Genomic DNA, 12,982 nt, shown 5'->3' with positions numbered 1-12,982 from the left:
AAATGCTAGCTATAACTTTTGAAAACCTAGTGTAACAGAGTGGAAAATACTGCAGAAGTGGGGAACAGACTCAGTAATATCTGAGCTTTGCCCTTTTGTAGCAACAGTTATTTGAATATACAAGATAGCTGATACGTATCATCTGGAAAGTCTGGTCTCCCTTACTTTCCCTGGCAGACCTCCTAGAGATTTCATGATACACTGACTTCTCGTATATTCAGCACTGCCCTTAGATAAGATGCACGTTCATTCTTTCTGAACAGCCTTCATCAGATAAGCACGTTATACCCCCAAATATGAAGGTCACCTTTCATATTACTGACACTCTGAAAACCTACAGGGATGTAAAGAAAAAAAAAACATATAAGCCAAGGTAAAACAATTGAGAAACTCTGAAATCTTTGGCAGATACTGTAATGCTTCATTTTCATTATTAAATATATACCTCAAATATAATGAAATGCTTCTAACTTTATTTCTCTCAGATACACAGTTTAACACTTAGCATAAACTGTTTAGCTGACTGTTTTGCTTGAGGAATACACATAAGTATTGGAAAATATTTGCCCATGTAGCATTTTCTAGCAAAACTTCCAATGGCCACCTAGTGGCCTAAATGGAATTGACCTATTAAAAATATTTAAGATTACATGAAGATCCTCCTTATCTAAAAAACAAAACAAAAAGTACAAGTTTCATAGAATTTGCATATATTTAAGATATAAATACTAATTTGCTTGCACAGTACATCCTTTAACACAATCTGAGAAATTAAAATGGGGGGGGTGTGAATTTTATGTGAGGAAAAAATAGTAACAGAAAGCAAAATCAAAAGTGGCCCTTAAGGAAAGAAAGAAACTGAGGCAGCAAAATATGAATCGAACCAATGATCTCAATGCATGAATAAGTAAATAAATAATCTGCATTACTGTCACAAGTGTTACTAAATCTGTGAGAAAAAATGGTAAAGGGTACCCCTGAAGAGAAAAAAAAAAGAAAGCTAAATGCTTGCATAGTATGAAATGTTATGGAAATTCACCTGTTGACCCCATTTTCAATAACTTAAATGAGTATCAGTTAAAACATCACACAGATTAAAGACATCTTTATATATTTCAGATTTCAATATTAATGCCAAAAATACATAGTATGATTTTACATAGGATTTATGCTACATTAGAACACTAAAGACAAACATCACTTGAGTATTAAATGAAACATTAAATATTAAATAACTGAAAAATAAAATAAAAAGTGTAAACACTAAACTAACTTGGGAATTTGCTATTGCAACACATCCAATGAAGTGGTTTTAAACAGTACAAAAAGATTACATTTAAGTATGTTTCCAGTCTACTTGGAATACACAAAGCTCATTCCAGAAACCTTTTAAAAACTGGTCCAGGATTACATAAGAACCTTCTCTCTCTCGAGCGCTATTTTCATTCCTTTACAGACTTAACTTTATACTGTCATCTCTACCAGTCTTTGCTCACAAGGAGTAATCAACAGTAAAATGAATACTTTAGTTTGCCATTGTTTGCTAGCATCTTGGTGAAAACTGAGGATTTGTTGGAGATTCAGTGTAAGATTTGAGTTCATATGCAGCGCCGCTATCAACTTCCATGGATTTCCGAGAGAATAGGAGCCTTACATCTCTGTGGAGGTAGATCTTTCCAGATTTAGAACTCTGGAACCTGAAAAGATATGAATATCTGTATTATCTAAACTAAAGATTACTCTTCAATTATTATTGAATAAAATGTGTACCTTTTCTTTCAGAGATTAAGGCCAAAAACATTTGAACATACAAAATTATTCAGTTAAAATGGAAGAACGAACAACCTAGCCTTTCCAATCTACTTTGTTTCCTTTGGAATGTAATGGGTTTGTTCCTAATCACCAATGTCGTGGCACAGCTTTGGAAGCGGCTTGGAATATTCGAAGTTCACACTGCAGTTCTGTACATCGAAGATTCAAGTTCTTGGCAATCTAGAATGGCAAAAAGTGCTCTTCAGTGAGCACTCCCAAAAATGCCCACCCAAGGGTGGCCTAAGCACAGGCAAAAGGGAAGGTTCAAATATCAACAAAGGCATATATACATATCAAATGTGTTTCGGTGCTAGCTGTCATACAGACAGATTGCATTGCTCCCTTCATGAATGTATCGGTAAGAAGTTTGCTACTGCTTTATACCACACGCCAAATTTTAAGTCCAACTTGAAAAGCAGTAGGTATAGGGATCTCTGCAAGGAGATCAAAAAAAGTTTTTTGCACAGAATATAGGGCCATTTCAAAGCGACTGTAGTTCACTGGCTCAGTCGCCAAAGCAAACAGCAGCCAATTCCCAGGCCGATTTATCTTTTATGCTGCGGCTAAACAGCCTAATTCAGGTCCTCCAAACCTGCCAGGAATGTGCCAGTTCCACTTTGCCTGACATTTAACAACTATATATAGAGAGACAAGATCTGCATTTGAGATAACTGTGTTCTATAGTCTTCATCTGGCAGAACTCCTTTAATTTCCTTCCCTCAACCAGGAAAGACAGGAGAGTCTAAGGAGCATTTCTTACGGCAACTGAACTTAATGTCACTATCACTGAGCCACGGTAAGGGACAAAAGCTATTCCTACTCTAACAGAAACAGAAAAGCTATTGCTGTTGTAATTACAAAACGATACCATTGCAAATGCTGAGACAGCAGGGCACGCTGTATTATCACATGCATTACAATTTGCACAGATTTTTAATGAGCATTTACTCACTGACCCCACTGAAGCAAAAGCAGTATCTCTAGAATAAACCTAGCCATAATCAGACAGAAATTCTGAGAGGCAGGAGAAAGACAACTACAGAAGATCCATCAAGGTTTCATCATCTAGGGCAGGCAGGTTGTAGAAATGGATTCTGTGCCACTGCTTTGTTCAGATGAGCGATGCAGAATAGCCTGTAGTCATCCTCACTGCCAGACAAAGGAAAATTCTGCTCCTAGATACAGCTGTCAAGGGCATTAAATGTGGCGGGGTCCAGCAGAACGCTCCTATACTGGCTCCTACAGAGCTCCCATCCGTCAGTATTTATTTGCTCAGTGCTGTCAGTGCAAAAGCCCTTTCCCTGGTAGGCAAAGGGGAAAAGATTCGATCTTATGACTGGAGGATAGCACAAGAAAGAAGAACGAAAGAGGCGAGGAACGACCTGAACACCACAAACAGTTAATTTGGCATGTAGCTCGTAAGACATTTTAAAAAGAAAAATTTCATGGAAGGATCTTCTGCAGCAAAAGTATGATTTATATTAATTCATATAGAACAGACAGATCTAGGTATCAAAGCACCATCATAAAGTAGAGCTCAATTCCCATTTTACACACAGATCTATCAGAAAATAATTAACAAGGTCTGTTTTTAAACTTCTCAAGCTCACTATTTTCTTGTAGTGAGAATCCTGCAAGACTCCCTTTGCCCAGTAAATAACTCTTCCCTCTAATGTGACATTTCTGAGCATGACATTTCACACTGGTTGAAGGAGGGCAAGCGGGAGACAGCAACAGAGCTGAAGAGACTCTTCTTACCTCTGCTTCCATGACCCAATTTTTTCCTTTGAGAAATGTTTATTTTTACTAACTGGGATTTAGAAATGTTGCTTTTCACACATGCAAATACATTGGAATAATCAAGAGACAACCATTACATACACCCTGGCAGGGTGATGTGGAGTGGCCAGCACGGGACCAGCTCCAGATCTGTGGCAGCTCCAGTAGTTTTGTGTAAAGGAATCAAGAAAAACACAGAGGTCTCTAACAGATGGTGTCCTAGGAACAGTAACAATAGACAAATACAGGAAGGCTTAAACAAACAAATATCAGATGAGCTAGAAAGCCTGGTAAAGAAAGTGACAAACATTACTGAAAAAATTACAAATACAAGCACAAAACGTATAGATTTTATAGGCCATAAAAATTGACAAAGAGAGTAAGCCACAGGAACAGGATACAGCAGGATGATCACAAAAACATATGTAGCAAGGTATGTTTTGCAAGTGGAAAAGACCATACAACACAATCTATAAAATCTGCAAGTAAAATCACTAGGGCAAGGATACAAATTTCTAGATCAGGAAAAATGCTGAGAGATCGGAAAGATCAAGAAATAACTAGTAAATCAGTAATAGCAGGCGTCTCCAGGTTCCACCAATAAGTGTATCATATGCCACATTTTTTAAAAAGTTTCTCAATACCTTGAGGAATCACTACTTTTAACAACCAGTTTCAAGTTTACTCTCCACCTAGCCTTCAGTAACAACCCGTTTTGCTGTTAAGCAACAATTACGCTCCCTGCAATTAAAAGAGGCATTATGTCAGTAACTAAAGCTGTTGACCAAGCATTAAAAACTTGAAAAATGCTGAGCTGTGGGCAGGTTAACTGGTTAATTGCCTTTTACAGGTAGGGGTGCCAGAATTTGACCTAGAAACCAACGGAGGGTCGTCACCTTCTGAACTCTGGGAATAAACGAGGCATGAGCAGAGCTGGACTCACAGCTCTTATGCTCATGAAGATTTAATCACAACACAAAAACCATTGCTTCACATGCAACAAAAAAGTTAAGTCATTTCTGGAAGATGCTTGGGGGATAAACTGCAGGTGCAACTCTTGATCTTCCTATATGTGAATAACTTTTGCTGCCCACCACAGCTACATTTGACATCGCGATACTGTACCTGTGGGTACCAATGTGGTTTCGATGGCATATCGATCAGCATCTCAAACATACAAAACTGTACACAGTAGGTCTGACACTTTTAAAGAGTCGTGTAGAAAATCTGGCTGCCAATGTCAAGTTCCAGGCCTATGCAAGCATTTTTGCCGAATTACCACTTGAAAAGAAGCTTTCATAACGTGAGTGCTGACAACTGTGATTAAGGCCTTGTAAGCAGATGCGACCACAATGCAGCTTACTGGTGGTGATTTCATTTGTTTTTTGGAGCAAAATTTCAACATGTAGGCTTAAGATGCTTGTTTTCAACAACTATTGCAACTAAAAGTGAACATTGTTCTAAGCCAACTAGAGTAACAAAAAAATTAATCTTCCCGATTTAAATATTTTCAGTTTATTTATAAGTTTTCAGTAAAACAGGTTTGAGGAAGCATTGCTGCTTTTAACAATGAAGATTTGAAACCAACTCACATATGAATTAATATACTACTAAAACTTTCTAAGCTCTCCTAATTAAAATCCATCTTTAGTAAAGAAGGCTATTACTAAACCGACAATTGAGTCTTTTGTAAAATCTGAAGTACTCTGTATAACGAACCACAAGACAGATCAACATAAGCTATGGTAATGTTTCAAGGAGTTTTGCCATTCTTCCATTATGAGAAAAGGACCCACTGTTTGGGTTCACCTTGAAGAAAAAACCTTCTGACACACTCTGCAGGTATTCTCTTTCCAAATTTCTAATTACACATTATAAATCCATGAGTTGATCCCTACCAGAGGTTTGAAAGCTGAGCTAAACGAAATTGTACAGGTATTTCAAAGCATCAGAACTGCTACATTCCTGCCTCTCAGCAGGTGTCAGAAACTGGAAGCTCATAAAAGACGACTTCTAGCTATGAAAGACAACAGAGAAGAAAGCAAGTTTGCCTTCAAATAGAAGTAATTATGGGGTCTGTCTACAAAAAAGTTTGCAAACTACATTAAAGCAGAAACTGAAAGAGGACACAAGTCTACTGCTCGTCATGCCTGTACACCAGACCCAGTTGGCCAGATTTCTGCCCACCTCTGCAGCTGATGCCTGTGTCCCCAGTTCCTCTTTCAGGTAGATGAACATTACAAATGTACAGAACCTTTTATTTGGGCTACACACTCTTGCAGAATGTACCCCGCAAGAAAAAATTTAGGAAGTGGTTAAGTTAGACATGGCACATTAGTGTGGCCTGAACGGATGAATTTCAATCCAGGCTAAAATTTGCAATGAAAACATAGTTTAACAGCCTCATTGTGATGATATTTTCACACTCCAGTAAACCATCACACATTTTTTATGACTGTCAACTTTCATTTAACAGTAAAGCTGGAATCACTGCTTTAGACAAAGTTGTGTTTCAAAAGTCTGCTGGGTAGAAATCAATGCTGCTAAACAGGGAAAATAATATGTACCAGAAGTAATTCTACAAGTTAAAAAGTGTAAGAGATTTGATTTTGTTCTGCTTGCTCGCTTCAGAATGTCAGCCACTGTTGGGTTTGCCAGTTTGGGTTTGCTGCAATGAAAGCACTGGGTCGGCACGTATGTGGGTTTGTTTACTACAACAATGCAGGCAAAGGTCTGCAAACTGCAGGAGGACAGAGTACATATATCATTCCTCCTTTGCTTCAAACTGCTGTCTCCAGAACATCCCCAGAGCAGCAGCACAGTATCTGGTTTCAGGCAGTGCTTCGTAAATCATTTAAGGAAGATTGTGTGAATATTTTATGAAGTGAAAGGCATTATCAGCGGTATTGCATCATGAAACAGGCATTTACATTTTTACCACTAAACACTGTATTTTTAGGAGGAATGCTTTTCATGTCGCAAGCTATTCTGGTGAAGAGGCATGTGTGTAGGACACTGGACACCTTCTCTACAGTGATCCTTAGTTTTGGCTTTCGCCCATGCAACATCCACACTCGCTATTTCCTGTAACCTCAAGAAGTACGTTGATCCAGCCAGAACTAAATCTCTCTTGCTAAGAAAAGAATTAAGCTTTACAAGGCTACACAAAATACTTCAATGCCAAGAAAAAGCTTTAATATTTTAACTTGGTTTCTCCCAAGCAGAATCCAAATTATTTATTAGCTCTTCTTCCTCTACTGTCTATCTTAAAGACCAAGTTAAAAGCATTCTTTTTTTAATAAAAAGTCTGTATACAGAAAGGCTGGCTGGGAAAGAAATCTTGAGATAAATTTGGGCATGTGCTTGACTTCTGTGGTTTTGGTTGGTTGGTTTTGGATTGTTTTTATCTGTTTTGTTGTGCTGGGTTCTTTTTTGAATCCAAGGAGCTTACCTCAGATGTATGAGGTAGCGTAGTAGCCTTTCTTCAGTCTGTTGACTATTTTCTTTATTGACAGTTCTCTTGATTTCTCGTCTCACAGGAACAGAAAAAGTTCTTTGCCGTAGGAATGTTTGATGATTAGCTGGCATTTCTCGCAAGTCATAGATCACCACAAACATCTTCACCACAGTTTTGTTAGGGTTAAATAAGGTCTGAAAAGACAGTTCAATACAATACTCTTTAGAAATGAAAAATTAAAAAAAAAAAAAAAACAAACCACAAAACACCAAATAAAAAACCAAACCCCACCTGCCAAAACAGTCACTGTCCTCCACTTTGTTCCAGTGCCATACAGAAACATTTATGTAAAAAGATTGTGCAGTTTTTCTGGTTTTCAACATTTCAGCTACTAGAAATTCCCATATTTAAATATAATACTAAACACAGCCTAATCTTAATGAAACACTATAGTATATAACCACTGTTACTTTACTAATCTGCATCCCCTTTTTTGTTTATTTTTCCAGTCAGCTTTTTGTTTACACTGTTTTCTAGACACAATATGCTCATAGGAAGCACAGTGGTGGACTCCACTTTTAAACCTGAAACTACCAATATGTTACCCCGGGTTGGGTTTCTTTTAAAAGAAAGGAGAAGACTGTTAGTTCTAAGCTGTGATTTACTTTCTGATTTTATTACAAAGAACAGATGAGGTCAAAAATCTTACGAGATTTAGATACAACTGAGTATTCAATCTTAATCCCTTTAGAAGGACTCCAGAATTAACACTGTAGCCTAATTACTTCCCCATTACTTCTTCAAAGCCATGATGCCCTCAACTATTCTGAATCTTCAGTAACTGATTTTAAGTCTCTTCACAGCACAGATGGGTTCAAAAGGTTGGGAGTCTCTTTTGTCCCACAAATTACACAAGATTTAACTTTGAATAACTTTACTACCTACGGAGATGCACATTTCCACTGATAGCTTCATGCTCATCTCCAATAACCTCACCGCCTCTGCATGACTTTCTTGGCATCAGTGGTTTCAAGTCACCCTTATCTGCTGAGTACGTACCACTTGTATTGTTCCTGAAGGCGGTACCCGATAACCCCTTTTACCAAGGGACTCTAAAGTAATTACACCCTAGGAAAAGAAGGCACACATTTAATTCACAGGGAGAGTTACATACAAATGCAAACGTTCTATTCCTATAATTCTATCTATTTGAAAAACAATCAGTAATGTATATATAAAAACTAAACCCAGAAGTCAACACATTTAAGATGCAGTTAAAAATCAGCAGCAGGGGCCTTACAGATACTTTGTCAGATCATTAAAAGCTGGGCAATAAGGGGTATGTTCTTCTCTTTAAACAAGAGCCAAGTTTCTGTATCTTTAAACTAACAGTTTGGGAGCTACGGCAAAACACAGCTTTCTTTTCAAAACTGCTCGTAAGTTAAAATGGAAGATTTGCCTCCTCCTTTCCATTTTTACATCACCTACAATTGCACCAATAATACTCCAAATCTCACAGAACAATTTATGCTTTTCAAAGGCAGCAGATGCACTTAATCTTCGCTTCTAATCCAAACTTTTACGATGACATCTGCTTTTGTACCAGCTGTAATCTACAGATGGGAGCATCCCACGCAGCGCTGTATGTAACACAGCTGAGGCCACCCACCCTGATGGTACTGCCCTAGAGCACATGTTCGATTCACCTGCAGCGCACAACTGTTGTACCCCACTGCGCTGGGCTTAAAAAAAAAAAAAAAAAAAAATTCAAAAACCCAAAACCAAACAAACACCAAAAAAAAAGCTCCCAGAGCAGAGAAACTAGCTATACAAACAGAAACAATGTTTCTGATGATGAAGGCACTATACAAATGTCTATTAATCCTGGGAGACTCAGCCGTAAAAGCATGCTTAGACCATGTGGAAAAGCCTGAAACAATGAAACCCAGCTAGGAAAACAAGCAATGCTACTTTAACCATTTGAGGAACATCAGAATCCCTTCAAGCTCCTGGAAAATCACATGAAATAATCTAGAAAGATTGAAAGCAAAACAACAGATACCTCTTTGCAGTGGTTCAGAAGAGACATATACAAGTTCAAACTCTATTAATCAACTTGCAAAGCCATGTCATTTTCTGAATACTTTTAAATTAAAACAGAAAGTCAGAAATATGGCAAGTTCTATGAATTTAAAATCTAAATCTTGGGATAATCAGATGTTCACTGCTTTACTTTCATGTTTAAACTGACTATTTAGCATACTTTAGACATACACATATGAAAACCTCTAAAAATTAGATTTGTCACCCAGGTAACACTGTTCCTTAACAGTCCTTCAGAACACACCTAGCCATCTGATTCAGTGCTAGCATACAAGACACCTTTTCCTGGTTACAAGGAAGCACTCTGAAACATCCAAAAATTGTGCTGTCACTGTAGAAATGTGGAACAGAACCAGCACGCAGATACCCAGAACACAAACACCGCGTTGATGCAAACATCAGCAAACCACGCAGCTTATGTGAGCACCGTGTGTCACGCTAGCTCAGCCAACACCTGCTTTAACAGGAAGGGCTGAATAACTTTGGAGTCTAAGGTCTCCATCAGCAGTTGTACCTTGGCCTGCACCTAAGGCACTGGCAGAGTGGTTAGCTGCCCAGGGCAGCTGCTTGTTGAGACAACAAAATGTATCCCATTAAGCCCAGCTATTGCCTCACTGCCTATTTTCAGTTAGATAAAGAGATATCTGGCAGGGGTTGATCAGTCCAGCATGGAGGGAGACAAGTACGTTCCATATCCCAAGACAAGAGCAGCTGGATGGTGGGGCAGTGCAATGGGAGGAAAAGCACTAGGTAGGGATAGAAGGGAACAGGAGAGTTCCATGATAAGCAGTTGAAAATAATCAGGTCCCTGCAAATCCCTGCTTCCTGACCCTCTACTCACCAAGCTCTTGTTCTTCACCTCTACCTATCAGAACTTGTTTAAAATAAACCCAACCACACACCTACCATGTAAGGAGAGGGTGCATTATCATCTGAAACACTGTAGAATGACACTTCAACTGGCAGAGTCATGTGCGTGGGACAAAAGACTCCACTTGCTCCCACTTCCGCTGTGAAACCTTCCACGACGCCAAGCGGGTCTAAGCGAAAATTCAGGACAGATTCCTGAAAAACAAAACACATACAGCTTCGTTTGGGAAAGCCTCAAATAAAACACAGCAAAACTAAGCAGCAAACAAGGAAAACTTATATAAGAACTTGGGTCTTTTGTAAGGTGACCTGTCAAAAATCAACACTGAAGCAAAAATTATGATGAACAGCAGAACATTCAGCAAGATGACAACGGTTTAAGAGAAAGCATCATCCAAATCCAGTCATCACTCTACTGAAACTGGTGCAAATGCCCACAGAGAATTTTACTGCAGCAGGATCTATGCATGATTTTCCTTGAGATATACTATCTGAAAAAATAAGTCTAGAATCTGTAACTTTCCTCAACATATTCACCCCCATATTTCACAAATATTGAGCACAACACAATCCATTCATGCACTAGCTATTAGTTATTGATAGCTGATAAGCTACGTGAAGTGAAAAGCTGGAGGCTATGCTTCAAACACATTCTGTTTACTACACTGATTTAACACTGCTTTTGTGACACATTAAGTAGACTTTAAGAGCAAAAATGTAAATCCTTTTTTCTAGGTATATGTTATGAACATGAACAATTACAGGTTGTTAGATCTCATTTATGTCAACAGAACTCCTCCTAACCTGACCACAGTGGGAAATAAAAGTTCTAAGCAATTCATTGTATCTGAACCTGAGACCGATGATGTCTGGGGCATGAAATGTGCCTTTCAGCTGGAAATTAAAACAAATTTTATTCAATTTAATTATGAACTTTTACATTGTGATCAGGCTGGAATTATTCACAGTAATGCACTTTTAAAAGCAGTACAGTAGAATACTAAAAATACCCACAAGAATTCTAGAGAATATGCAATACCTCAAAGTTTCCCAGAAGGCTAAGACTTGTTACTGGTGGAGCACTAGAACTTAGAATTGGTTTCCCATGGCTCTCTGGATCACTGTCTCTGTTTATACATTGTTGTGGGCTATTAAAAAAAAAAAAGATAGAATAAACATAAAGGCTAAAACCGTTTGCCTTTTTTTTCTGGGTATAAACAGCTCTATAAAGAATCGTTTACTTACTGTATTACAAAATGTCCTAAAGAAGTAACAGTTGAACATCACTTGCTAATGCTTTAGCAGAACGTTTTCTAGTAATGTAAAACTTCTGAAAGTTTTTTCAGTTAACAAGGGATAAATAAAGACAATAAGAATTTAGGTTGTTCATTAATTCCATTAGCAGGAATCAAAGTATCAGATTGTTTTCTCTAGTACGCAGATATTTTTGTCTCATACCATGAAGTTTCCAACATCAAACCACCCTACTAAAAGCTGTTTATCTTGTGTGTACTAATGTATAAAAGGTCATGGTTGGTCCCTTTTAAATGTTAAGTGCTCTGAACAAGTTAAGGCAAAATGTTTAACCTGTTCAACACCACAAACAAAGCATAACACAAAAAACCCACTGATCTGAAGAAGAATCAACTATTACTATCTGTTCTTTTTGAAAATTCAAGGGTATTTTTACAGCATACCTAGCCCTGCACAGGACAGAGTTCATGCTGGCAGCAGCTGTCATACCATGGTTATGGCCCAGAGCTAACCTGGACACTCCTGGGGCAACTCGGCTGCCAATACGTATTTAAAAAAAAAAAGGGTTTTTTTGAAAGGCACCCAATTTTTGGCTTTGCCAACATGCTTTGTTGTTGCATACAGGTATGTATATACATTATGTTTCCCCCAAAATTCTTAATAATTCTGGTAAATAAAACATACCTTCTTGCAGACAAACATTTCAACTGCAGCAGTGATGAATCCAGATCAAAGCACCCAGACTGCGTTTTTCTTTGAGGAACCTCAAGAGGCAAAGAAGATGCTAATTTGAAAACTGTACCACTAGTGAGGACAATTTTGCCAAGTGAGCACAAGTTTGCCAAGAATTTGCATTACATTACAAAATTACAAAAACAAAGCAGAAGAGAGTAATTCCTGTACATTCTAAACCTAGTGAAGAAAATTCTAAAATTATTAATGACAAGACTGTAAATTTTGATTAACAGCAAGTACTTAAATAAAGGCTCATTCGAGAGGCTGATGTCTCTTTGGAATAGTCCAGAGCGCTACTAATAAACAGGCTGTAACAACTTCTATCCAAGTTTCCCGAAAATATGATGGCCTTTACAAGCGCTGAAGAGTAAAACACATCACGTATTAATTACAGAACATCACTACTTCAGTAGTTTTTACTGTGACTGCCTTTTTCTTTAAAACTCCCAACAACCTACCAAGAACTGTAACATTCCCCAATGTCTTTCTGTCTTACACAGCATCTGTGTTTCACTTAGTGACATCTCTGATTGCTGAAGAATATCCAGTACAAACCGGTCACAGAAACAAAAGCTTTGGAATAATAGGCAATCAGGTATTAATAATTCACACAAAACCTCTTAAGTGACAAAATATATTAGCTTAAACTTAAAACACTAATCTCCAAACTTCTTTCTTTTGTGGCTCTAAAATAGCACCAAAGCATTTTTTTGCCGTAGATTTTTCTAATGTCGCCTTTTGTTAACCTTGACAGGATCTCAACAACTAGTTCTAATATTTTCGTTTCCAAAATTATTGTCCAATTTCATCTGAGTGTGAACTCTCAAATGTCTACTTGCAAGAGTATTCGCTCTGACACTGAAAGTAAACACACACACCCCCCACCTAGGTAATTTGCCAAATTTTTTACCATACACAGACACTAAACAAAATGCTTCCTTTGTCAGTCAAAAGGTAAGTTGTAATTTCAAC

General features: G+C 37.8%; 1 protein-coding gene across 23 annotated transcripts in view; it reads right to left on the bottom strand.

The window, feature by feature from the left end:
- Positions 1 to 451: 451 nt before the first annotated feature.
- The window catches only part of ATOSA (atos homolog A), a 48,328-nt gene continuing 35,797 nt past the window's right edge, over positions 452 to 12,982 (bottom strand). For 22 of the 23 annotated variants that reach the window (XM_055809056.1, XM_055809073.1, XM_055809104.1 and 19 more), the window contains 6 exons: positions 11,960 to 12,039; positions 11,061 to 11,169; positions 10,058 to 10,216; positions 8,108 to 8,176; positions 7,043 to 7,242; positions 452 to 1,697 (listed from right to left, as the gene is read on the bottom strand). In XM_055809056.1, coding sequence (XP_055665031.1) covers positions 1,544 to 1,697; positions 7,043 to 7,242; positions 8,108 to 8,176; positions 10,058 to 10,216; positions 11,061 to 11,169; positions 11,960 to 12,039 — 771 coding nt within the window. In that variant the 3' untranslated portion in view covers positions 452 to 1,543. Of the gene's footprint in view, positions 1,698 to 7,042; positions 7,243 to 8,107; positions 8,177 to 10,057; positions 10,217 to 11,060; positions 11,170 to 11,202; positions 11,812 to 11,959; positions 12,040 to 12,982 lie in introns of those variants that run through there. The other variant, XM_055809166.1, reaches the window with a different exon arrangement.

This window comes from Falco peregrinus, chromosome 1 (assembly GCF_023634155.1).
Source record: "Falco peregrinus isolate bFalPer1 chromosome 1, bFalPer1.pri, whole genome shotgun sequence".
Classification (NCBI taxonomy): domain Eukaryota; kingdom Metazoa; phylum Chordata; class Aves; order Falconiformes; family Falconidae; genus Falco; species Falco peregrinus.
This window is presented reverse-complemented; position numbering and strand designations above follow the sequence as displayed.